Genomic DNA, 24,705 nt, shown 5'->3' with positions numbered 1-24,705 from the left:
TTTAACTTTTAATGAAGACTAGTATTGTTCTAACCAATGACTAATTTTCTTTTTATACATTCACAGAGGAGTGCAGTACATTGGGCAGCAATAAAATATGAGCAATGTAATTTTGATATTCCAATTACAATTTCTAAATTTATGTATATGCATGTTTGTTCAAGTACACAAATATCTGTAATGTCTCATCATGTCTTCTTCATCAAACTGATTGGACTTTAAAATGTGACCCAAACAAGTATAACTTTTGACACAGGAATGAGAATGGCTGTTAAGAAGTACAGAGGGAAGAGATGGTAATTTGAAGGAAGGTCATTGAAACACTGACTTGTGAGTGTTTTTTATGATATAATTCACACATCTTTGATAATTTCCTTTAACCTGTGATAGAAAGACTTTTCAATGACATAGCATATGCAAAACTAAAATTGTTAAGAAACAGAGCATTTGGTGTAACATTTAGCCCCACATGATGCTGACGAATGTGAAAGAATGCCTCCATACCTCTCTCCACTGATTACATGGAAGGCATTGGATATTGTTTTTCTCAACACACATAATACTGGCCATACTGAACATTGGATAAGAACCATTTTGCAGAATTGAAAGACATTCACACACACAATTGACAATTATGATTGGTAGAGCAGATCTTATCATCCTACACCTGTTTATTTAGCAATTAGACTTGGATGTGCATTTTAAATACAGAGTTACAGTTAGTAGAACAGATCCAACCTGTTTATTTAGAATCATATTTTGAATGTCAAACATTAGAATACTATTAATAAGTGATTTAGGTTACAAAATTTATGTAGTTTATCATCATATGTAAAAAAAAAAATTAAATGTCATTTGGATGATTTTTTAAAATCACTTTTCGAGAAAATTTAATCATCTAATTTGAATTAAGCAAACCTGCTTGATGCCAGTATTTAATTAGAACAGGTTTGAAACAACATAGAGATTTTCTTTGAAATAGATAGTGATCAGTGCTTTTCCAGGAGTGTCTGCATTGTTTTGGGGCACATCATAGTGTGCTTGTAATTTCTTATCAGTTTGAATCTATACTGCATTTTCTAAGGATCTCAAAAGGAGAACAAAAGCAACTTTGGATTCAGTTAATCTACTCAGAACTCAGGGTGAAAAATACACAGGAGTGGATATGGTAGCTTGTGGTAGACTTCTAAATGATTTACTAGAGAATATTTAAACCCATCCTTTTATCTGGAAAATTTACACTTACTACCAGGTGTACCAGTGTTGTCTCAGCAGCTGGATGGGGCACCACATGGGGGACTTGTAGGCAGGGGTCAAGATAAAAGGATTAACATGTTTTTCTATTGATACATGTTGTTAACGGTTAAACTTAAAAACTGATAACAAGGACAGGGTTTGGTGGGGTTTGATGTTTATGGAAAAAGTAATATCTTTATGGCTAAATGTACATTGTGGCAAGGCAAGTGTAGTAAAGTGCCTTGCCAAAGGGCATATTATATTTGCCAAACCTGGCAGATCCATTTCACCATGACAAGGATTTTTCATAGGTTATTGGTAAACAGGTCAGGTCTGATGATCTAGAGGGAAGGAAAAAGGTCTTATCTTTCAATCCTTGAGAACACATTTGACTGGAAATAGGGCTTTCTTTCAGCTGCCCTTGAGAACCCATTTTACTGGAAATGGGGTATTTTTTTCACCCTTGAGAACCCTCATCAGGAGGTCAAAGGGTTTGAGATTGCTCACCTGGCTGACATTTAGCAAAATGGCCAAATGTAAGGGCAGCTGGCAAAGAAAATCTGAGGGGCCTTGGTGGACGATTGGTGTAAAATGACCTCTTTTATTGATCATTGCCAACTCACCTGTTTGTGTGGGTTGAAGTCTTGGGCTCAGTCAGTGTGGGTATGTGAGAAAGCTTTCCAGCAGCTTTCCATAGGTCGGTAGTTCTTGCCAGGTTTTTGGTGGGTTCTTCCTCCACCAGTTATACTGGTCACATTGCTAGCCTGTCTTGTGTGGAAAAATGGCATTAAATCCAAAACAACCAAACAACCAACCAAAAGACTTCTTTGATGTCTTGTTGGTCTGAAACAAAAATAATTGTGAAAAGACATTCAGAGTGTCTGTCACAGTGGCCATCTTCAGAATCTTTTTATTATTACTTATCCTTTTTTTCAGCATGGGTTTTCACTAAAATACCTTTTATAATATGTGGTTGGTTCTAATTGAAAAAGGTTCCAATATGGCATCAATTATGGCCACAACCACAGCCATCTTGAAACTTATTGCTACTTCTCCAGAGCAGAAAATCACAGCATGGGGTTTTCACTGAAGATTTTTTTATAGTGTATAGTTGCCATAAATAAATAATGTGCCAATCTGACACAAAATATGACTACCACAGCTGCCATCTTAATCATGTCATACTAATTCTGGATGTATCAAGTTTTCACCAAATGACTTCTGAAAATATCCTGTTGGTACTAGATGAAAATGGTGCTGATCTGGCATCCAGTATGGCCACCATGACCCTTCCTCAGTGGGAACTCATTTGGCAAAGGGTTTTAACCAGAAGTCTAATTATGATACCTAATTGAAAATGGTGCCAATTTGACCTCAGATGTGTCTACCACAGAGAAGAGATTGAAAATTTTATCGCAAATTTACGTTGAATGGATGTTGTTGTTAAGATATGGTTTTCACGAAAAGTCATTGAAAGTGTTTAGTTTGTCCTAAATGAAATGGTGCTAGTCTGTGTCCAGTATGGCTGCCACTTGAGCTAATTTCAAAATCTTGTAAGATTTTGTTGTTGTTGTTGTTGTGACAATTGCCATAGTAAACAGTGGATAAGCAGCAATTTGAAAAATTGATTGACATTTGAGCAAGGAAACTTGCTGTGAAATTCTATTTAGAAGGTTGTTAGGTTATCCAGTCTTTTGACCTTTGAATAGTGTATTGTAAAAAGATGACTTGATGTTTAGTGTTAAGTGTTATTTAGGCAAAATAGAACTCACTGAGGATAACTCAACCAGACCCAAGTAATGTGTGTTGCTGATGCACACCAGTAATAGACATAGTAACCAAGGAGAAATTGGATTAGTTGCAATGATGTTGTGTTCAGTTGCAGACTACGGTAGTATAAATTACACTGGTCTTGTGACAGCCAAAATGCTTCTGAAATAAATGTAATCAAACTTTACTAAAATAGAATAGTGGAAAATAATATAGATCGAATTATATCCAGATCTACTGTATGACAGTATGTCGCAAATAAAAATCGTCATTTGAAAACACATTCACTTGAGTGCAAGTGACAGTCTTTTCACCAGCTCTGGTTACAAAATTATCCTTACTATTTACCCGCAGACATCAATACTCCTTTGTATTAATTGTAACCACATATGCCAAGCACATAGAAGCCCTGGTGATGAATAAACACGACTGGCAGCAAGCAGTTAACTCCTTCTTTGAGCTGATCTCAGAAGCCGACTTTGGTTACCTTTTTATTTTTTTTTTTGTAAAGGGTATCAATACAAAGGTTATTTTATTGCAAAGCAAGCCGACATCGGAAGCTGACTATGGATTCTGTGAAGTGAGCCGATTTTTTATATACTTTTATATACAAATCTGGCCGAGATATGGAAGTAAACTTCCATTACAAAGCAAGCCGACTTTGGACTTGGAAGCCAATTTTTTTTTAAAGGATATCAATACAAATATTATTTTATTGCAAAGCAAGCTGACCTGGGAAGCCGACTATGGATTCTTTTAAGTGTGCCGATTTTTATTTTTTAGCTTTGAATATACAAAGATGGCCGAGTTATGGAAGCTAACTTTGGTTCCTTTTCACCACTATTAACGAAAATTTTGAAAATAAGTGAAACAATGGAAGTTTATAAAGTTACACAATATAGTGCTTCATGCGCGAACATCGATGACCCAGCATCATCTAGAAGATTTGGAGAAAATAAAATCACGTGATGAATTCGTGAAGGCCAGAAGGGAAACGTCATTTCGCTGACAATATGGTCATTAACATGGATGAAACTCTAGTGTACTTTGATTGCATTCCTGGTTGGACTGATGATTATATAGGCGTCAGAAGTGCAAGAATTAGCAAGACTAGTGCAGATTTGAAAAATCTGACTTTTGTCCTTGCTGTTTCCGCTTCAGGTGGTGTGTTGCCTCTAACAATTTTTCACGGTATGAGAAAGCTAAAAAAAAATATTAATGTACCAAAAGAATAGATTGTACGTGTGCAGGAGAAGGGCTGTGTTGATGAGATGCTGCTGCAGTGGATTAAAGAGTTTTATCTTAAGTACACAGTTTTATATTTTTTAAAATAAATTTTCAGCTGGAGTGCAATTTCCGACATGTAATTTTTGAATGATTTAAAAGGTGTCCCACAACTTACGACTCGAAAATAACGATGTGTTCCAGAACATACAGTGCACAAAAAGATTACTTTTCAGATTAATTTATGGTGTCCCAACATATACGGTAAATACTGTACATTATATAAATTGCATCATGTTATTTCTAGAAGTCATGAATAGATGCCTCTTATTTTTGTGAACAATGCAGATAATTTCTGCTGTTTGTGGTGAAGTGACGTTTGCATCACAGAAGTGCAGTATAACCACTATGGTTAAGAAAGCCTATCATCTTTATTTTGGCTGCAAAATTGGAGATAAGGACAAGAAGTGGGCCCCACACATATGCTGAACAAGAAAAAGAAATTTATGCCTTTTGCAGTGCCAATGATTTGGAGAGAGCCAACAGATCATACCAGCAATTGTTACTTCTGCATGCTGCCTCCAGGTGGGAAAGTTGTGTGTCAAAGAAGAAAAAGTGGACTGTGCATTATCCAAACATTCCATCAGCCATACGCCCAGTAATCCATGGAGAAGGACTGTCGGTTCCAGATGCACCAGAATCATTCTCACTTGAGTCAGACGAGGAAGAGGATGACACTTCTAGTCCTGATTCATCAATTTCACATGACCCATATTTTCTCCCATCCTCCTCCACTGATCAAACCTCATAACACAAGGTGAACTGAATGACTTTGTCAGGGATTGGAAATATCCAAGAGTAAGACAGAGCTCCTGGGCTCCAGACTACAGCAGTGGAATCTCCTGGCTGGTGATGATAGGGTTTCCATGTTTTGTGACCATCAGAAGGTGCTTTTCCCATTCTTCGTGTAAGGTGATCTTGTAGCCTGCAACAGTATCGATGGTGTGATTGCAGCCCTCAAAATCATTCATGATCCAGATGAGTGGAGACTCTTCATCAATTCATCGAAGACAAGTATAAATCTGGTTTGCTGCATAATGGTAATGTTTTGCTAAAAAAGCCAAAAAGTACAGAGTAGACACTGAATAAGGACTAAACTGTATACTTATATATACATAATAATTTTTGCCTTTTATTTCATAATAATTTTTATTTATATAACTGTTTTCTGTTTTTTAAAGTGTTACATAAACAGGACAGATGAAATAGTATAGTGTAAAGCAACCATAAACACATGAAAAGACCTAGGTTTTCAATTTATGATTAAAACTCTACTATCTGCACACTATACATGGACATAAAATGTAAAAACTTTGTTGACAAAGTTCTTTCTGTCAGATTTGCACATAATATGTTTAGCAGTTTTGGAGATTTTTCTGTTTTTAGGTCTGATTGTCATCAACTAGAACAGCTAATGGGATGGTATTTCAACCGTAGTCTGTTGTTTGTTATCCATCCCATCTCTTAGCACAAATTTAGTGATGCTTAGTCTTTCCAAACCACTGGAAGGATTGCAGTGAAACTCTGCACACACATTTATACCATATGGTCTGGTTGGTCTTAAATGAAACTGGTGATGCTTGAACATCCAATATGGCCACCACATTAGTCATCTTGAAAATCTTATATTTCTGCTCCTACTGAATGGATGGTAATATCAAAATGAGGTTTCCACTAAAGACCTCTTGTGATGTCTAGTTTGTCCAAAATGAAAATAGTGCCAGTCTGATGTCTAATAATGGTCACCACATCAGCCATTTTGAACAATATATTACTTTTACTACTCCTGAACTGAATCTCACTGTTGTGGGGTTTGTCTGGTCTTGAATAAAAATGGTGCTGTCTTTGTGTCCAATATAACCATGTCTTGAAAATCTTGTTATAGCTAATCCTTCTGAACGGATGGAGTTTTCACTGAAAGACATATGATGTCTAGTTGGTTGTAAATGTAAATGGTTCTAATCTGGTGACCAATATGTCCACCACAGCAGCCATCTTGAAAATCGTATTATCACTACAGTACCTCTTGAACAAAAAGCCATATTGTTTTGGAGATTTTACCAGAAGACTTCTTAGGATGTCAGCTTGGTTCCGAATGAAAATAGTGCTGATATGACCGCAGTAGTCATCTGGAAAATCTTGGGCTGCTTCTCGTAGATGGCTGGTCATATTTACATTGTACTTTCACCAGAAGCCATCTTGACAGTCTTGTTGTTGTTATTAGTCAAGAATGGAGAGTCATATCAACATGAGTTTTCACCAGAATCTTCTTATATGTCTTGTTGATTTTAAATTAATGTGGTGCTCAGCTGAAATCGGGTATGGCCTCTATGATGGCCATCTTGTTATTGCTACTTTTCTTATGTGGAAAGTCCTTTTTCTTATGTGGAAAGTCCTTTTATCTTGGTGTTTTCATCAGAAGAGTTCTTGTTTTTATCTGGCCCTAAAGGAAATGATTCCAATATGCCCTCAATATAATAAAAAAATATAGGTCTCTCTACTCCTCGCAAATGGATGGCTGTATCAATATGTGGTTTCTCCAGTAGACTTCTTATGATGCCTAGTTGGTCCTAAATGAGAATGTTGTCTATCAAACATTCAGTGTGGCAGTGACTGCCGCCTTTAAAAACTTGCTGTCATTTCTCTCCCTGAAAAAATGATTATATTGAAATGGACTTTTCATGAAAAGAAAAGACTTTTTAGATGTTTACTTGGTCCAAATGAAAATGGTGCCAATCTGATATTCGGTATTGGCCACCACAGCAGTTAATTTAAAAATCTTGTTATCACTGAGGAATATGAGATGGTTTCATCGCTTGGTAGTTGCAATGAAGAAATGATCTTATCTTGAATTTCTGGAGAGGAAAAAATTTACTCAGTGAATCATTAGTCTCTTTGAGTTACCTTTGTAAGTCAAAATGTCAATGTGGATAGCAGATTATCTTCATTAATACAGCCTAAAAGGTCTTCAGGTGAGGATGTCTTCATCAAATTTGCTCAAATTTTGCAAAATAGTTACTGAGAAGAAGTTGTGGAAAAGGTTTTATATTCTTAGTGATTGGCATTGTACAGATTTAAATGGTTTCCCAGTAATATTAATTTCTGTTCTCTATGGTTAGTATCTGCCCAGCTGTTTCTGACATATCGTTTAAATTGTTTCTGTATTAAGTAATGGCAACAATATATAACAGATTGGTGTCCATTGTGCAAACTTGATATGACATTGTGCCAGACGCCTTTGCAAAATTTAAAAAAAAAAGATTTGTTCTGCAGTTTCTAATAAGCCATTTGTATGTTGATCTCTCAGAGCTCTCATGGTAGTCATTACTAAATATATGGATGCCTATGTACAACTTCTCAAAAAATGAATTAATTATTACATAAAGAGCTTCAAATTTACATGTAAGCCATGGTAGCAGAGTTGATGGAGTGTTGGATGCATAATCCATGGGTTATTGGTTTCAGTACTCACCTAGGCTGGCATTTTGTGTCTTTGGGAAAGACACTTAGCATCAACTTCCTGTGCACAATGTACCATACTCAAAATGTGTTGAAGGTACTGTTAAACTCCTACCAGTCACATGTGGCAAATATTACTAATTGATAAACCATTGAATGATTTCTTAACAAAAAAGGCTCAGCATATTTGGAGTAGATCTCTATTATGGTATGATGGGTATTCCGGATTTGTCGTGCTGAACCACCATCAGATATGGACATTGTTACTTTAAAAAATGACCTTTATAAACATACTGAATGGAATTTGCCCAGATTTGACAGAAAGGTCTATGGAATAAAGGGCTTTGAAATTTTTACGAGCACTGAATTGCCATCAAATATAGCTATGTAGATAAAATAAGTAAACATTTTAATAAACTTTATGTCAAAAACTGTTCAAAAGGCCTGACAAAATATAAGCTTTTAATATTGGGCCACTGATGCTAATATACCAGCAGATATCAATGAATATTGCAAAATGAGAAAACTAGAAATAATTTTAAAAAAATAAAAAATAATATATGCAATTAACAACATTAGAAGAAATTTGTACAGAAAGTTTTCAATGGACAGAGATTTCCAGACTGACAGGTCTTGCATATGCCTATTAAACAAGTATTAAACAGATGAGCAATCTCAACCCACTAGGGTCTCCTTTTGTGTACTTTTATGCAATTTTTTCCTTCATTCTTTCTTTCACTTAAATTTCTCTCATTAAGTCTGCTTTAAGATCATAGAAAATTTGGTAGTGTTGGCATTTTATCTGACTGTTCCCTATCTTCATCAATATTGGTACATATACATCAACGTAGTTAGTTAGAACCATTTTTTCCCCAAGTGGGCCTCAATATATCTCAAACTAGTCTCAGAGTAGGAGCATCCAGTTTCAAAGTCTCCCCAATCTAAAAACAGCTCAACCCAATGGCTTGCATCCAGCTTCAGTGTTACCTAGTTTCATGGAGTATATGCTGACTACATTTCCTGTAATATATATATTGTATATGTACACAGAGGAAGATACCCCACCCTTCCATATCCTCTTCAGGAGCCTCATGTTCAGATAAAAATCTTATCTGAATGGAATTTTCTTTCTGCTGGCATAGGGTCTGGACCCTCATGAATTCATTAAGAAAGATGTGATACTTTGATTTGTTTCAGCCTCATGCTGAGTGTACACATCCACTTAAGACCTATATTTACCTACTTGCTCCCATGTGTTTACAGCTGCTTCATCAAACCTCAGGGGTTGGCTGGCTGTTTACCTATGTCTTATAGATTCTTATTTATTAGCTTGTGTTTGGAGATTGTGCCCTTTGGATGCTGGGCTATTTATAGTGTTTTAGTGATGGAGCATTCATAAGCATTCTTGTGTTGAGGAAATTCAGTGTTCTGAATGACATTTTTTTGTGATAAAGCCATGTTTCTATGCAATGTAAATATGTGATGACAGTTAATATTCTTGTAATTCACTTTGCTTATTTCCTCCATCATTTCCAAATGACCTGATCTTCTCTATTTTCATTTTCTCCATTTGGATTCCATTTACACATTTTTTAATAATGGCTAACTACAAAAGACCAAGCTTGAAAAGCCCAAGCACTGAGTTTTCCGATGAAATTGTCGATATAGTGAATGAAATTAATGATTTTGTTGCTGTTCTTGAAGCTCGACAAGCAGAATTTGCTGCAGGATTACCTTTACGACCCCTTGAACCAAGTTGTTCACCTTTAATGACCCTAGAATACCTTGAGTCCCGGTTTGACCAAAGTAAAACTGATTCTGGTGCAGATTTCCAAAGTGACTCTCGGAGTGAGTCTCAGTCAGATTCTCGGTCAGATTCAAGAAGTGACCAGTCTAAATCAGACTACCATCGTGATTCATTCCTAGATTCTGGAGGAGTTTCGCTCATTGATCCTGGTAGTTATATTGCATGCATTTTAAGATATTAATTCCCAAAAATGTGCATGCATTTAAAAAATATTTGTCGCTTGTTTATGTGTATCGTGTATTTTTCAAACTAAATCTGTGCAGAAAATGTTCGATTTTACTCTTTAGATACATTCTATAGGTTAGGGCATAAATTGAAAGTAATGTAAATGCATGTACATGAGCTGTACACTAATCACAGCACATGGCAACAGCAATTAGGTAATGAGTACACTGGCACAAATGAGATGTTATTTCTTCATCTTAAATGGCATTTTTATGAAAGTGTGTAAATCTAATCGGCATAGAATGTGTGTAAATATAAGTGCCATAGACCAAGCTTCACCTGAAGATGGATGTGGTTTTTATAACAAAAGATTTAGGTTCACACAAAATAATTACGAAGAAGACGATCTTAAAAACAGTTAAAAATACAGGAATATATATTCTTCGCAAAATACTGTGCTTAGGTGGCTTAAATCTGCTAGTCTTGTTGCTATAACCATGTTTCATTGCATTTTGTCACAGCATAATTAGAATTGCACCACGACAAAAAAATTACTGAATATCTAATGTTTCCAGAAGATTTTGCAATATACACCAGTATGATATGTTTTCTGAACACATCTCTGATCATTTTCCAAGAAACATTATATGCCTGTGATAAAATGTTTTAAATTTCCTCTTGGGGTTCACTTGTATAGTGATTGACTCACAACCTAGCAGTTGCCGATTTGCATCTTACACTGACCAGGTTAATTTTTTATGTGTTTAACAGTTTTTAAACACATGATAGGCTATACAGTGGAAGATTAAGAACCTGGGAAAATACTGGATGAACCACTGACCCACGGGAAGCTACTGGCAAGCTTTCTCACATACCCATGTTGGCCAGGCAGAGAATGGAACCTACATAGACAAAAGTGAGACATTGTTGATCAGTGATCTAGACCACTTGGCCACCAAGAGATCCCCTTGCAGAGACCAACTCAGGGTAGCGGTCATTTTGTGTCCCTGGCCAAGGCAGTTTACTCCCATGGCCTAAAATTCATTTATGTGCTTCTGTACTGTTAAAGCAGCCAGCCAACCGACATCCTGTTATTGATCATTATCACCAAATTTGATGAAGAAAACTTACTTGTTTGGTAATCTTATTTAAAAAATTTGATAAAATGTTAGAGTGAAACAATATGCCTCTTCATTGTATCAATATGATTCATGATGCAGAGTCTACGATAATGTACATTATGAATACACATATCAATTTGATGGTCTTTTCATCTCTAGACGGGCTGTCAGTGGTAGGGAGGTGCCATTTTATATTTGTTGACATAATGGTTTAATTTCTAGCATGCAGATTAGTTTACAGATTGAGAAAGACCTGTCATCTTTTCATAAGCCACTCCCATCCAGTGATTCCCTTTACCCTCATTTGCGCTTCAGAGACCCCCAGATTTTTTATTTGACCCCCAGTTTTGATATCAAAGTTTGTTTTTGACTCAGTCTGACCCCCAGTTTTGGCACCAAGGAGATTTTTAACTCTCAGTCTTGCACCCCTAGGGGATACACTGCTCCCATCCAAGATTTTTAAAAAGACTTTCAAATAGAGTTACGTTTCATTGATTTTTATTCAGTCATTTAGGTCATCACAGGCTGTTCCATGTGATTATCTGGTGCAGGGCTTATCTTGGTCACCACACTCTTTGTTTGGCACTGTGTGAATTATTACTAATTTATGTCTTCACTAAAATTTGGAAGGTATTATGGTACTATCTTAAAAACAGAAGAAATTGTGCCAGTTCCTTGTGCAAGGAAAACTATTATCTAGAACAAGTCAGAGTAAGGAAGTGGAGATTACTAACAATCAAATCCTTCACATTTAATACATGTACAGGCAGATGCATAACAGTTGCCATGGACACAACATACACTTGTTTCTGTGAAAGAAAAAGGAAATTATTTACACCCACTCCCATTCTACAAATTAAGAAGGTGACTTGAACTCTGTGTGGTTTGGAATTGGCCTCCTTGCCGATTCTGTGTTAGTTTTTTTTTTTGTTTGTTGCATGGACATGTTCATTCACTGATGACATGTGAATGTGAAAGGAGACATTCCAAACTTGTTTCCCTTGTATGATTTAATTTCTTTATAGATTATTTAACAGCCACTTTTGCATAAAGTTTCTCATTTGCTTTCTACATATTTGGATCAGAGTTGGTTTTAATACTTCTGGTGTGTCACCAATTGAATACCATAAGCTGCAGCTATTTCTGTTTTGTGGTTATTGTTTTACACTGGACTTGAATGAACAACTACCAATCAGAATTGAATATAACATATATTGCTAGGCGACACACCAGAAGTATAGCACCGATATTCAGTATGACTAGACAAGATGTGAAGCATCAGCAAAACTTTGCATAAAAGTGGTTACAAAATGATCAGTAAAGTACTTAAATCATGCAAACAAATCCTGAACATCTTCATTATGTTCATATATGTTATCAGTGGTTGAGTATACTGACAGGATAAAATAATGAAATCTTCATCAAATTTGTGAGGTGATGGGCAGATTTAAAACCATGCGAGTTAGTCACTATGTGTTTGTTTATTTGTAGCATGTTGGTCTTTCTTGTAGTTTTTCTTTATTACTGATAAGTACTTGTACCTGCTATGGGTGTCTCAGAAGAGTTTTTTGTTTAAGGATTAAAAATGTTAACAACTAATAATTATTCACAACAGCTGAACTTCTACAGAGTATCATTTTGTATCAGTTCTTCACCTATTCTATCGATATGAGCATCAATGTGGAAAAAATGTCTATATCGATTAATCATTTCACACCTATAAAATGTATGTGTACTGTAGGGATGTATGACAACATGCTTGTGTAAGTTTGAACACAAATCACATTATCTTAAATTTGTTCTAGATTCTTAGAGACCACCTGAGCAAGAAATGTTCCTACTGTTATCAGCAACATGTTCCTTGTTAATTATAGTAAAATGATCCAGCATAGGGCTTGAGATAAAAGAGCACATGGCATTCGATGAATCTTGGATGGAGAAGGTCTCAGACCATAAAGTCTCATATGCATTAATTTTCTTATTGTAGTCCATGATTTAGGCATCCTTTTTGACTGTATTTGTAGTCAGTCCTTAATCAGCTATATATTTGTATCAGCTGACCTATGACCCAGATGTTGACTAATTCATTTGTACTTTTAACAGTGACATTATAGGTTATACATGTATCATGCCAAGGAAATTTAAGCTAAGTGCCTCTCCCAGGGACATACAGAGGCAGATGACCTGGACTGCCATGGCGAGGTAGCAAACCTGAAACCCTTGGATTAGAGTCTGGTGTTCTAGCAACTGAACTAATATAGTTATAGCATAGATCGACCGACACTTAATTGCAAAAAAAGCACACTTATTTATAGCTCGCTGACTCATCTGCAGAATGTAGGACAAATAAACCGGCTTTTGTACTACAATATAAATGGCAGAACACATTAAAAAGATTGCATTTCTCCCTGAAAAGCAAACAAAATTGCGCTGCTTAAAGACATTGTTGCCTTGGACTTTGTACCAGCGATAGTAGATATTAAGATCGTGAACATATGACGTGTGTAATTTGGATTCCATTTCCAAAACCGAAAAAAAGTCTCGAGAACTGCAGTCGTTTTGGTGCATAATTGTGGAAGGGGAACTTTTACTACTGACAAAATCACAAAATGGACATATATCTGCAGTAAACATTTCGTAGGTGGGAATAGACCAACGACGGATCATCCCGACCCTATCCCTGCAACACTTAAACCAGATCAGGTTCGTCATTTACATCTATTTAGAAACTCGAACATGTTCGATTAACATCAGGGGTGGGGGATGTGTTAATCAATAGATGTGCTAGTAATGCAAAGCCTTTCAGTTCCGTGATACAGTGGCAGATCCAAGAATGAAACAGAGTGGATCTAGATAAATAAAAAAATTAAGAAAAGTACACAAGAGCTCAAACTTTAAAGAGTGTATATATATATATATATATATATATATATATATATATATATATATATATATATATATATATATACACACACACACAACAGAAATAAGAAAACACAGAAGATTTATTGAACTGAGTAACTTTATTGCATAGTTTAGAGTAGCCCGTGTGTGTGTGTGTGTGTGGGGGGGGGGGGGTCCTGCCTCCTCACTCATTTGTAAACTTCAGAATTATATACAGGCCTGCTCAGTGCAAGAGGGGGGAGGGTACTTAGGGTCCTGCCATCAACTCAGATATCACAAGAAGAAAAAATATTTTAACAGTAATTTTCAAATGTTATCCTTGCAGGTGTCTAAATAATGGTAGCTTATTATAGGCTTGATATAGAAAACTACAAAGATGTTTATATACAAAAAAATTAAACTAATAGTAGGACATATGGGGCATAAATTATGTATTACCAAAGTCTGCAGTTTATATATTACATAATAAGACAATGTTAGTGTTCAAACGGCAGCTTATTTAATATGTAGGAACGTTTATTCAGATATTTCTTTTTAAGTCTAAAAATAAAAACATGAGTAAACAAATTCAACTGTGATATGTAAATTATACTTACTTATGTCTTCTGATTCATTTTGTAGATACCAGAAGAGGCCATTATGTATAGAGCAGCCCCTGTTTGTGATGCTGGGACACAAACTACCTAATAGGGCAGTGATGTGGTTGCCAATAAAAATATATAGAAAACAATGATTCCAAAACGGGAGAAACTTCCTTAAAAAAAGACAAAAGTTCCATCACCAATAGATTTTATTTTGACAGTCTATCTAAAAGTAAAATGATTCATGAATATTTCAGGATGGCGTGTTATTTACTAAATGATAAACATTTCTACATTGTCATCAGTTTGTGTACAAGTGTATTATCACTAAAAGATTATACAACTTTATTATTTTGAAATGATACATGTAGATTAACTCTTCAAACTGTTCTAAAAACATAATTAAAACTGTCTTCAATATAGACTAAATCAAAACAGAGAATCATATCAATTACTTCATTATATTTATATCTTCTGTCATATATATATAAATGGGCCCCAAGTGGCAGAGTGGTCTAAAGCTCTCTCCATTATGGATCACTGCCATCTCACCTCTGTCTGCGTGGGTTCGAGTCTCGGATTCGGCTAATGTGGGTATGTGAGAAAGCTTGCCAGTAGCTTCTCGTGGGTCAGTGGTTCTTTTCGGGGGTTTTCCGGGTTCTTCCTCCACCATTAATACTGGCCGCCATGTATAGCCTATCGTGTGCTGAAAAATGGCTTTAACCGTACAACAACAACAACAACTGTCATATATATATATTGTGCAATATGGATATAAATTTTCCATTGTTGAAGGCTGTAAGATAAAAGCGGCAATAAAAATGCAGTTCCATTCACTTGTTTTGTATTTCCTTACACATGCTATATTATCAACCGCTGTCATTGTTTGTCCTACATTTTCACTTTTGTGTATCACGTGATACGCATAACACATTTACGTGACGCGTCACCGATCTCTGATATAACCAATTTAGCAGGGGATGATGCACACTATCAGTCCATCTTTTTATCCATTACCACATCTCCTAAACCATTAGTTGGAAATTGATGAATGCTTGTACTTGTGGTGCTTTTGGGGTAACTGCCTGCATTGAGGCAGTCATTTCTGGTTCCCACCTCTGCAGCAGGTTTAGTTTGTGAGGTGTGTGTGATGTTTGATTTTTAACGTAGCTTTTAAAAAAAATCAGTCATGTAGCTATGATGTCTGCAGTGTGGCAGTTTATAGTGATGCCTAGTACTAGGGCATGACATGCCACAGACATATAAGCATGATGTCCCACCCAGCCACATTATCCTGACACCAGGCTGACCAGTCCTATCATTAACCTCTTAATGCTGAGCGCCGAGCGAGGCAGCTGTTAGTACCATTTTTGTAAGTCTTTGGTATGACTCAGCCAAGGATTGAACCCCCAACATCCCACATCAAAGGCGCACACTTTAACCACTAGGTCAGAGATAGAATTTTTTTTATCAGTTTCATTTTCAATTTTTGACCAGAATTTAAATATATTTGTAGCATGCATCACATATTTGATACATTGTGCACTATTAACCCTGGGTCACTGTCTGAGGGATAGGGATGGATTAAATTCTGGGGTGGTAGTATTAACCAGGGGTGGGGGATGCAGCAGTGTAACCTGGAAAAGCCACAGTAGTCTATTGGTTGATACATGGTACAAATTATCAAACATCAAGGTGTACCTGTTAGATGGATAAGTTTACAAGTTTCCATTTTGTTTTAATAAAAAATGGTCCATTGAAGTTTTGCAGTATTTTGAACTAACATGTATTCAAATTTGGAAAAGCTACTAACAGTTGATGTAATTTTTTTTCAACAGTAAAGTCCTCAGAGTTTGACCAGGATAAATTTAGCTGTTGGGAGCGAGATAGCATTGAAGTTGAAGAAAATCATTATGAACCCATAGCCAATATTCTCCCTGGATATGCGTTGGGTACCAAGGTAACTGCCACTGCGACGGCAACGATCATCTACCCACAAAAACCTGTTGACTCTCCTACAAGAAAGCCAAGTCCACCCCCCAAACCACCAGGACTAACAAAGATGGTGGACCCAGGGCAGCCTCCCAGACGTTTCCAAGCCTTACATAATTTTAGGGCAACAAATAATGATGAGGTAGGTATCAGTGAGTTGATATGATAAATAGTTACCACATAGGTACAGTTGACAAAATATCTAAGATATCAGAGAAGTAAATGTGATTGCTTTGTACCTCTTTCATTCAGGGATGGAGCCATTGTTCTAGCAAATGTAAGAATAAATGATTTTCCCGTCCTCTTCAGGGTTCTTTTGCTTCCTCATCAGAACAACATTAAACCTTTACGTTTTCCAGGCATTGATTGCACATGTTCACTGCAGGATTCCCACACTACCGGGAAATTGAGGGAAAAGTCGGGAAAAACCGAGGAATTTTCTGCCACCACTTGACACCCGAAACAGTCATGTAATTGAATCGTAACTAAACTGATTGTGAGTTAAATTTATCGAGTTCTAACCAGAATATTTTGAGGGTGCAGTATGGATCATTTGGGTGCTTGCAATAAATATATATGCTGAGTCAATCCAAATGCTCATTGGATTAGATTTGTCTAGTAGACTTTTATTTTCAAAGTTAGCTCGATATCTGTATCTTGCATGGAAGGAAGGTATGAAAACCATCTAGCATCACAAGAAGCCAGTATTTTAGTTGCAAAGCAAAACTACTTCCTGAATGGCCTAGCAAACTTTAAACATTGTTAAATCGAGTGATACATGCATTAATCGATATGAAAATTGCTTATTTTCTCAGAAATTGTGAGTATTAAAATCATTATGCCTTTAATCGGATTTAGATGTTTTTGGAAGTCTTGAGAGAAAAAACCATCTTTAGATTAAGAAAATGCCTGTTTTGTAATCTAAAATGTTCTTTAATTCCATTCAGTAATGGTCATATGTGAACCATGAAAAAATTGATTTCATCCTGGAAAAACCCTGGAAATGACCTGAAAATTTATCTTTAGAATAGCGTGGAAACCATGTCACTGGCAAGATTTATGTATGTTAAAATCCATTAAAGTGAGCAGAGGAAAATTTCCTTCCCAAAACTTCTTTTGTAGCGTGCTTTCTTATACCAATTTCATCACCCCAGCATACAGGCTGGCATGACAGGACACAAGTTTGAATTTTTTGATGGCAGCTGTTTCATCAATGTTAAAATTCTGTTAAAGCTGTGTTGAAGAATTTTCAAGTCAGATTCATTTGGCTTGCATCATAGCACAGGGCATGGATGAGAAGCCATGTTCCAATGAACCCATGGATTTTGATTACGGTACAATTTGAGACCAGACTGTTCTTTCTCTTTCTTTCGTCCTCTGTTTTTGTAAAATCTCCATCAGTGTTGTTTAGATAGAATCAGATGAAAATATAATACGATTTAAAACTATCAATTTTTGTTTCGAAAATTGTCCTTTTAACAGATAAAAAATGACTAATGATAGAACATAATTTACACTGAGAATAGACATTTATCAGGAATAAATAACACTCCTCTGAATGGTAGAATGGTAAGAAATTGCACATAACTGCCAGAAATATTCACTTGCTATATTTTGTAAGGGGGTGTTCTACAGATATTTATGAACCTCTGAGAGAGTGCAGGTGTAAGATAAACTCCTTTGAATTTGCAAAATGCACCATCTAGAGATTGTTGGCATACTTCCATGTTACATTCACTGTACTTTAATGGATATGAGATGACTTGAATATTGTAAGTGTGGAAATTGTGCATGATCTAAACACACAGTTCACCAAAATGACAGCAACAATATACTCAAATAATCAGGTTGGATTAGTCTACAGTACACTATCTTTAACAGTTATTAAAATAGAGAAAACATTTTGTGCAATATATGCTACGAAAATGCACTGAATGAATTGCAAAATACATACAAAAAATTAAATAAATAGATATTGCAGGGGTGTCCAAAGTCCGGCCCATGAGCCAATCACAGCCCGTGGTAAGATTTCATACGGCCCGCAGCTTCAGTCATATAATGTATTATTTATGGCCCGATAGCACGCGAACCCTTCTCCACTCATTTCTGCCATGGCAACTGAAAAGAAAAAGAGGAAAGTTGACAATGAGGGCCGCCGCTTTCAGGAGAGATGGGAATAACAGTACTTTTTTACTGAAAATTGAGGCAAATTGTGTATGTCTCATTTGTAACTAGACGGTTGCCTTGTTTAAGGATTTCAACGTAAAGAGACACTACCAGACTAAACATGCTAACACATACGACAAGCTAACAGGGAGTGACCGTGCTGAAAAAGTGAAGCAGCTCCAGGCTGCTCTGGCATCACAACAGCGATTTCTGAAAGATCTTTTAAAAGACAAAAGCAAAATTCATTTGTTTTAAACTTTAATGATAACAGAAAACTTTGCATTAGTTATAACTCCTGCTTAAAATGACCAAGAGGTAAAGATATTTATTTAACTCATGGAAATTTAAGGTATTACATACAGATCAATGTTATCTGACTCTCCAGATATGAATGAAAGGCAGAATTGTGTTTTTAGAGTTGTTCATGTCTGCCTGAGTGGCTTATATTTAGTTACATTGCCATTTGAAAAATAAAGATAATTGTGACAATGAAAATTGTTTTATTTATTTATTGTTTATTTGTTTTTTTATTTATTTATTGTTCTATAACCGTGTATATTTGCATGTAACTTTTGTGGTTTAAAAAAAAAAACATCAGAAGGAACTATTGGCCCCCGGGCATCTTCACTTTATCAAATCTGGCCCTCTTTGCAAAAAGTTTGGACACCCCTGAGATATTGGCTACTATTTCCTGATAAGCCCAAGAAGTGAAAATGACCAAACAGAGCCAGTAGTTTTTTATATGTGTACATCTGAATATGCCAGGCATTATACTCTATGACATAAATTACACAAATCAATCATCCACCAGAAAAAAGGGAATTAAAGTTCTTTTAATAGCACCCTAGATGTACAACATATTCTATTAATAGCCAGTATAACCAGCGAGCAAAGCCTGGAAAATTCTAAATTTAAATAGAAAATATAACTAGATGCAAGATAGGTAACTGTAGAATGCCATTGAAGCCATCTTAATTATCAACACTTGGAACTGTGCCATATATATATATATATATATATATATATATATATATATATATATATATATATATATATATATATATATATATTGCTCTCAATCGAGTGGATTTTGACGATGAGTCGAGGGATTAAAAAATCCTCTACAAGTAGTGGGTGGTGTCCACATTGGTGGATTCTCTTCCCTCTCTCCCTCCCCCCCCCCCCCCCTCGGTGGAAATCCACTCAATATAGTAGATGTCTGGCACAGATTTTATTGCAGATGTTTTGGGCTTTATGGCATGCCTCGCTGATTTGACTGTATTTGTTCAACAAGTTGACACACTGAAAAAACGAGCTTGAACCCAGACTTTAAACCAACCTTGGCAGGTGTCAGTTGATACCTTTACCTGCACAAACGATACGGAGGTAACATTTCATGTGATATTTATCGGTGTCCTTGTTAGGGATACAGACAATTGCACATAACATAGGAACAAATATGGGGGGTGTTTAATTTCTTGCCTATCTTCTCACCCCAGTCCATGACATGGCATAAATCAGAAAAGTTGCCTAGCTATGATGTACATCCCTGTTGATTGACTAGATGTACCAGTTAGCATTTACATATGCAGAAATTTACACACTGTTCTACATCAAGCAGTAATTTTGATATTCTTTTAGAGCAAATGATATTTCATACCAGTGCTTTGTATAGTGGCTATTAAAATTGTAATTGTTTCCCTTTTATTTACATGCTATTTGCAAGACCCACTTTGAGGAAATTGTTGAAAGCAGTGATACAGATAAAACTCAAAAGGAGATTACAAATGGATGCAATATTATTTACACAATATATGACCGCTCTGGTGGCCTAATGGTTAGAGTGTCCGCTTTTGCTGTGGGAGGTCACAGGTTTGAACCTAGCTGAGTCATACCAAAGACTTATTTAAATGGTGCCAGCAGTTGTCTTGCTAGGTGCTCAGCATTAAGAGGTTACTCTTTGGACTGGTTGGCCTGGTGTCAGGATAATATGATTGTGTGGGACATGATCATACATGTCTGCGGCATGACACCCCAGTGCTTAAGACGTCACTACAAATCGTCATATTGCAGACATTGTAGAGATATCACTGAATTTTTTGTAAAGCTATGTCAAGAATCCAAATCACACACACACACACACACACACCACATATGTGTCATTGGGAATTCCAGAGCATATTGACATGTATGGTTCTTTCCAGAGTTTAATCTTCAAGAATAACATGACATCATAGATTGAAATAAAAAGAGAAGATGCAATTTACGCTACAAAAAGATTAATCTCTAGCTCTACCCATACATTTTGAAAGTAACATTGTTTATCTAGGTGTGACAACTTTCTGAATGTGCAGAATTGTGTACACTGTATTGACTGTTGCACTCAATCATTAGACATTCATGTCATGAACACAGTGATTTCAATGGGAAAAAAGTTATTTTTTATTGTCACTTTTTGTGTGATTGGATCACCAGGTACTGGCTGAGGCAAGACATTCTTATTTTGAAGTCTTCTGCTATGCCTGTCTCTGTACAGTATAGCTCAGATGTTTTTTTAAAACCTATAAATCTGACACTTTGCACTGAGAGACATAATACCCACCATTTTTGCAATGCTATAATGCACTGCGGTGCAGGAATAAATACCAGCTAATAACGTTCCCTCTAAGCTGCGCGCACGCATGGCCGTGCAGCTGCTCTTACATTCCCGAGCAGCTGAATTGTTGTCTGCGCAGCAGATAAAAATTACCAAATATTCTATCCAGCATTAATGCTCAAGTCACTGTAATGCTTGCACAATGCAGCGTGCATAGCGCGCACATCTACCATTCACATAGAGGGAACGTTGCCAGCAGATCACCACCATGTCTTAGCTGGCATGATGATGTGCAACTCCACTGTGGAGTGGCTGGTTGACATTACAGATTGACATTTAAATTGCGAATGAATGAAGAAAGACTTGCATGTCAAAATTTACAGCCAGATACCATTTAAAGAATCAATCTTTTTTTCGATAATATGTTTGGACAGAATAATTCCAGAAGTCTTGTATATTCAGTACATGTATATTTAGAAAAGTTGTTTGAATTATTTTTCAATAATTTTATGCTCTTTTTTTTATTCATTGTGCACTGAATTTACATGAGGCAAATCTTTTAGAACTTCAAAGGAAATGTAATCCTCTGCGATGTGGTCAGTTAAACTCCAAAAGCGACAACCACTTCTGTTTAAAAAGTTATCAAACAAACAGAAAACACTGAAATACAAACCATTTACTTAGTCTGTCAGAAGTCGGTAACTGATTTACAGTCAGTTAAAACTGAGTAAATGGTTGTTAATGTATACCACAGGCAGTTGTTATTTTGCTGGAGTCTTTTAGTGGTTACATTTTATAGCTCATCTGGCCATAAGGCGAATTGATTTTAATGGTAGGGCAATGCATCTGTTCCCTGTCCGTTGTGCATCTGTCTGTAATTCAACAATGGGTTGTTACTACTGTCCAGTTCACATTTATAATCTGATTTAAATTGAACTTGAATATGGGTATTTTCATAAACATCGTTAATTATTTTCAAAAGTAAGATCATGCATATTAATGAGGTGATCTTGGATCTGATTGGTTAACTTGGTTACTACTCTGGAGGCCATATTTCTGAATCAATTTTGTTAAACTGGAATACCTTGTACTCCATAAATAATGCCCCCAGGGGGCATTACATTTTCCAGATAGGGAGTGTTTATTAAAGCACAATAATTAAAGCTAAAGTTGTTCTTTTGATGTACTCTTATGATGAACACATGTATATCTGCCACTGAATTCAGTCATTGTAAATATCAGCACAGTTAAAATCTGTCAACACATTTTCACACTTGGCAGCTGGTTGAAGTTGGAGTGGCTAGTCTTTGAACCTGCTGCCCAGCTAATGTCTTCAAACATTCCACCCAGCTAAAGTATTTGAACTTGTTCCTCAGCTATTGTGTCATGTTTAACACTACATATGTGCCTGTGACTTTAGTAATTCATACTTTGAAATATACATTGTAACAATGACCAGATGAGACTGCTGCTGCATTTTGTTGTAATCATGGATCTGAAGAAGACAGGTATTGAAAAGCATAGCAAGTTTATAACGAGAAAGATTCATGCTTATTAAGAAGTTAACCATGCATCCAATTGGCAAAGTATTTTGCCACTTTCAAAACCAAGTGGTCAGAGGTGGTTGCCTTTACAGATCACAGACATCTCATTTCAGTCCACATTGGTTCATATCTAAGGCTTGTGTAGCTTCCAGTGGATTTGCTGTTCTTCCTGGGTTTTTCCCGGTTTCTTCCACCATGTAGCCTATCATGTCCAGAAAAATGGCATTGAACCCATAGCAACCAACCAACCATCTATACCAATGAAGTGATCTTGCATCTGACCAGCTGAGCTTGTTTCACCCCTGGAAGCAATATTTCTGATCTGATTTTAATGAAACTTGTACTTTGGACTTGTATCATCCAAGTCTTGCATGGGTTTTGATAACAAGTGAGATCAATACTAATAAGGTAATCTTGCATCTGACTGAGGGACCTTGTTACCACGCTGGAGATCATGATTGCGTTTATGCTGGCATCAGCTAGTTGAGTGACATCGGGCCCATATGGGCATCTTGCTTTGAAAATGTTTCATCCAGGAATTGGATACAATTTAAACTAATTAGTTGTGCTACCAGCTTTGACCCTGAGGATCTCCTTCACATACACATAAAACATCCCCTGTATTTGACTTGTTGCCTCATGTATTATGGAGGTCTAATTTCTGATGACTTGTCTGAAATCACACATAGCTCTTTTAGGAGCTACACTGCATGTGATAGCCAGAGTGTAATAAGGCCGCTTAAAAAACAAACCAGGCATGTATCTGCTGTTGTTGTGAGAGAAAACAAAACATACAGTAGGAAGTCAAATTCTGTGCTTCTTATTACTTTTAAGATTTTATTACTTTTTGTTCTTTTTTTGTGTTACTTTTATTTATACAGTGCTTTTTTAGTTCATTCTTATCCATTTCCATTTAAGATGAGATGAAAACCGGTGCACAGCCTATACCAATTTTTTTTAGGCTTATGTAGTCAAAAGTCGTAGGTTATGTGAGTCTAAATAGGGTAGGTTAGGCTACCATAACCAAATATCTCATTTTGCTCAAGCAGTATATTTGCATATGTCATGCAAACACACTGAACAAATGCATACAGAAATCTTTTAATATTTTCCAGCTATGTAGAATAATTTAATTGTAAGCTTTTGACCAAATTGGTCAGCATATTGAACCTGAGATGAGTCCGTGTTTATTATGGTACATTCGACTATACTATAGGGACAAGTTCCAGATGTTTCATACACATTTCAGATCATACATGACGACTCTGACAACTCTATAGTACAAGTCATATGGGTCATATATGCACATTTATTGATATAAGTTTAAAAAATAATTTTATTTGTAAAATTTAATCATAATATAGTTATATCAAAGTTTATTCAATTGTGATTCTTTAGTGAATTAATCGATTCATCATAACAAAAGTTCCAGACAAAAATTATCGATCGTTATGGACTTTTACAATAGCATTTCGGCATTACACAGGGTCAAGAAAATTGATATTGGATTGAACTATTACTAGTGCAGTAAGAATCAAGTATACAATTGCGTTAACGAGGCCCCGAGTGGCTGAGTGGTCTAAAGCGCTCTCCGTTACGGATCACTGCCATCTAACCTCTGTCTGCGTGGGTTTGAGTCTCGGATTTTGCTAATGTGGGTATGTGAGGAAGCTTGCCAGTAACTTCTCGAGGGTCGGTGGTTCTTTCCGGGGATTTACTGGGTTCTTCCTCCACCATTAATACTGGCTGCCATGTATAGCCTATTGTGTGCTGAAAAATGGCGTTAAACAACAACAACAACATTTGAGTTAACAAGAATTCTTGTGCATCTTCAGTCATCTGTATGGATGTTCAAATATGAATGGGAAAGAGGAGTAATATACAATAAATTTTATTCTTAGCATGTACATATAACATTTCAAAATGATAATTCTGCATGATATAAAATTTAACTAAAATAAATCTGATTTGACAGCCATCTTTGTAGTCTTTTATGTGTATGAAAGCACATACTTGTATGGGATGAATCGGTAGTTGTATGAATTGAAATGAAAGATAAGACATACCAAACAAAAGATAT

At 36.1% G+C, this 24,705-nt stretch overlaps 1 protein-coding gene across 12 annotated transcripts in view; it reads left to right on the top strand.

The window, feature by feature from the left end:
• The first annotated feature begins 8,836 nt into the window (after positions 1-8,836).
• LOC149799253 (rho guanine nucleotide exchange factor 7-like) overlaps positions 8,837-24,705 on the top strand; it is a 115,886-nt gene continuing 100,017 nt past the window's right edge. For 5 of the 12 annotated variants that reach the window (XR_016421124.1, XM_089958539.1, XM_089958535.1 and 2 more), the window contains exons 1-2: positions 8,839-9,705; positions 16,166-16,461. Coding sequence is in view for 11 of the 12 variants with exons in the window: in XM_089958539.1 (XP_089814665.1) it covers positions 9,348-9,705; positions 16,166-16,461 (654 nt within the window). In the remaining variant the exon portion in view is untranslated. Of the gene's footprint in view, positions 9,706-16,165; positions 16,462-24,705 lie in introns of all 12 variants that reach the window. The other 7 variants (XM_089958538.1, XM_089958542.1, XM_089958540.1 and 4 more) reach the window with 4 other exon arrangements.

Source organism: Sinohyriopsis cumingii, chromosome 5, assembly GCF_028554795.1.
Source record: "Sinohyriopsis cumingii isolate HCF-2022 chromosome 5, ASM2855479v2, whole genome shotgun sequence".
Classification (NCBI taxonomy): domain Eukaryota; kingdom Metazoa; phylum Mollusca; class Bivalvia; order Unionida; family Unionidae; genus Sinohyriopsis; species Sinohyriopsis cumingii.
Note: the sequence above shows the minus strand (reverse complement) of the source record. Positions and strands in the feature narration are given on the sequence as shown.